General features: G+C 46.4%; 1 protein-coding gene across 1 annotated transcript; it reads left to right on the plus strand.

The window, feature by feature from the left end:
* Positions 1-685: 685 nt before the first annotated feature.
* On the plus strand, positions 686-2,335 carry LOC136838279 (uncharacterized). Its single transcript, XM_067103140.1, has one exon. The coding sequence runs from the start codon at positions 686-688 to the stop codon at positions 2,333-2,335; it is 1,650 nt and encodes a 549-aa protein (XP_066959241.1).
* The last annotated feature ends 491 nt before the right edge of the window (positions 2,336-2,826 follow it).

Raw genomic sequence — 2,826 nt, forward strand, 5'->3', positions numbered from 1 at the left:
CTCAGATTCCTCTGGTGGCCGAACGGTGACATATCAAAAGAACTCGAAGAGTACTGGATGAAGGTACACCTGTTCGGCGCAGTGAGCTCACCAAGTATCGCCAACTACGCACTTAGACGCGTCGCAGATGAAGGAAACAACTTAAGTTCAGAAGTCGCCCATACAATTAAGACGAACTTCTATGTCGATGACTGCCTAAAGTCTGTACCAAGAACGCCACCGAAACCAGTTCTCTGATTGCTGAACTGACTGCTGACCTGCGGGGGCTGTGGATTCAAACTTCTGTAAATATACTAGTAACGACGTCTCTGTCCTAAACACCATCCCAGCTGATGATCGATCCAAAGAGTTAAAGACAAGAGACATCAATTATGACCCACTGCCTACCGAGCACGCTCTCGGAATACTTTGGGTCGTCGAAACCGACACATTTGGCTTCTCAGTGTTGTTGCCAAACAAACCATCAGACAAGAAGAGTCGCATTCTCTCCATAGTATCATCCATCTATGACCCCTTGGTTTCGCTGCTCCATTTGTGGTGCTGCTGGCAAAGCAAATACTGCAAGACCTCTGCAAAGAAACCACTCTCACCTGGGATGACGAAGTGCCTGATGATCACCAGCAACGTTTCAAACAATGGATTAGCTTTGGCCCCAACCTTCAGAAGATAACAATCCCATACAGAGATGTCTAAAGTTACCACAGCAAACAAAAGATACGGCGTTTCGGATGCACGTTTTTCAGATGCCAGTACATCTGGGTATGGCGCTGTTGCATACCTAACCTCAAACGAGGGTGGATGTTCGAAAACTTCATTTCTCATCGGAAAAGCAAGGGTTGCTCCATTGAAAGCAACATCTATCCCACGGCTTGAACTCACAGCAGCCGCTGTAGCTGTAAATTTAGGACAGAAAATGACCCTTGAGCTTGATCTCCATCTCAACGAAGTCTGCTATTACACAGATTCAACAACAGTCCTTTATTACATCAGAGCTGAGAGAAAGCGTTTTCCAGTGTTTGTGGCCAACAGAGTCCGTCAAATAAGAGACTTCAGCAACGTTAACCAGTGGAAGTACATTAGCACTGATTTGAACCCAGCAGACGTTGCATCACGTGGAGTAGGTTCTGTGATGTCGTCAGACATGACTCATTGGCTGGAGGGTCCGGATTTCTTGAATATGCCGGCTTCAGAATGCCCTGCAAAGATGCACCCCAGCACCGAACCGCAGGTTACAGAAGAGGACTTTATGTCTTTAGCTACTACTGCTACATCAGAAGAAGGCTCACCGTTTATGTCTTTAATCACCCATTTCTCCAGGTGGGAGAGACTGAAGAGAGCAGTAGCAGTATTCATAGCATTTTTGGCTTTCTTACGAAACAAAGAACAAACTATAAATTTAAGGACCACACAGATCATGCAAAAGGCTGAAAAGGCAATCGTTTGCTTTATACAAAAGATCACCTTTGCAAACGAGGTCGAGAATCTCAAGAAAACAACCACGAAAGAAGACAAGAGAGAACACTCACTACCAAAAACAAGTACGATATTCCGTCTCGACCCAGTGCTCATCGACGGAACTCTGCGAGTGGGAGGACGTCTCTCGAAAGCCGCAATGGACTCTGACGTGAAACATCCAATGCTACTGCCACAACATTCGCACGTCACGACTCTAATCGTACGAGATGCTCATGAGAAACTCGGCCATGCTGGTAGAAATCACACCATTGCAGCAATTAGAGAACGCTTTTGGATTATTTCAATCAACTCTGCTGTCCGACGTCAACTCCACAAATGCATAATGTGCAGAAAAATGAGAAAGCCATGCCAAGAACAAAAAATGTCCGACTTACCTCAAGATCGTCTCGAGCCAGCTCCACCATTTACATTCACAGGCGTAGACTTCTTCGGGCCGTTCATTATAAAAGAGGGCCGCAAGGAGCTCAAACGTTACGGCGTCATATTCACCTGTCTTGTCAGTCGCTCCATTCATCTGGAAGCTGCTAACAGTCTCGAAACAGATTCCTTTATTCACTGCCTACAACGCTTCATAGCCCGCAGAGGTACGGTTCAAGAAATCCGATGCGACAACGGGACCAACTTCATCGGAACACGGAATGAGCTGAACAAGGCTTGGTCAGATCTGAACCAAAACAAAATCCAAAACAAACTACTGTACATGAATATCGACTGGAAACTCAACCCACCTATGGCATCGCACATGGGCGGCGTATGGGGCGCCAGATCCGTACCATTCGGAAAGTTCTATCTGCGCTATTCTACGACCACGGGACTCGCCTCGATGACGAATCATTCCGCACGCTTCTCTGCGAGGTAGAATATATTGTGAACTCAAGACCGATCACGACCTGTTCTGATGACCCTGACGACATGGAACCACTAAGTCCGAGTCAGATCCTCCACATGAAGTCACCCAAGAGGTTAATACCGGGACCTTCGCAACCAGAATATGTGTACTCGAGAAAAAGGTGGCGTAGAGTACAATATTTGTCAGACTTGTTCTGGAGCAGATGGAAAAGGGAGTACATAGTCAGCCTGCAGCAACGCCCCAAATGGAACAAACAACAACGAAATACACGGGAAGGTGACATCGTGCTCCTGAAAGACGAGAACACGCCAAGACTTCACTGGCCACTAGCACGTGTAACAGAGGTACTGCCAGACTCCAGAGGTGTTGTGAGAAGCATCAAACTTCGAACCCAATCTTCTGAACTGCACAGACCAGTGAGCAAGCTCGTACTCTTACTTCCAAAAGAAGATCAAGTGTTATAGATATTATCCAGAGACACTATATGACATTGATATTTC

Source organism: Macrobrachium rosenbergii, unplaced genomic scaffold, assembly GCF_040412425.1.
Source record: "Macrobrachium rosenbergii isolate ZJJX-2024 unplaced genomic scaffold, ASM4041242v1 393, whole genome shotgun sequence".
In the NCBI taxonomy this organism is placed as follows: domain Eukaryota; kingdom Metazoa; phylum Arthropoda; class Malacostraca; order Decapoda; family Palaemonidae; genus Macrobrachium; species Macrobrachium rosenbergii.

Excerpts from the sequence above, each read along its gene's own strand:
- LOC136838279 (XM_067103140.1), top strand. The coding sequence starts at position 686 with ATGTCTAAAGTTACCACAGCAAACAAAAGATACGGCGTTTCGGATGCA.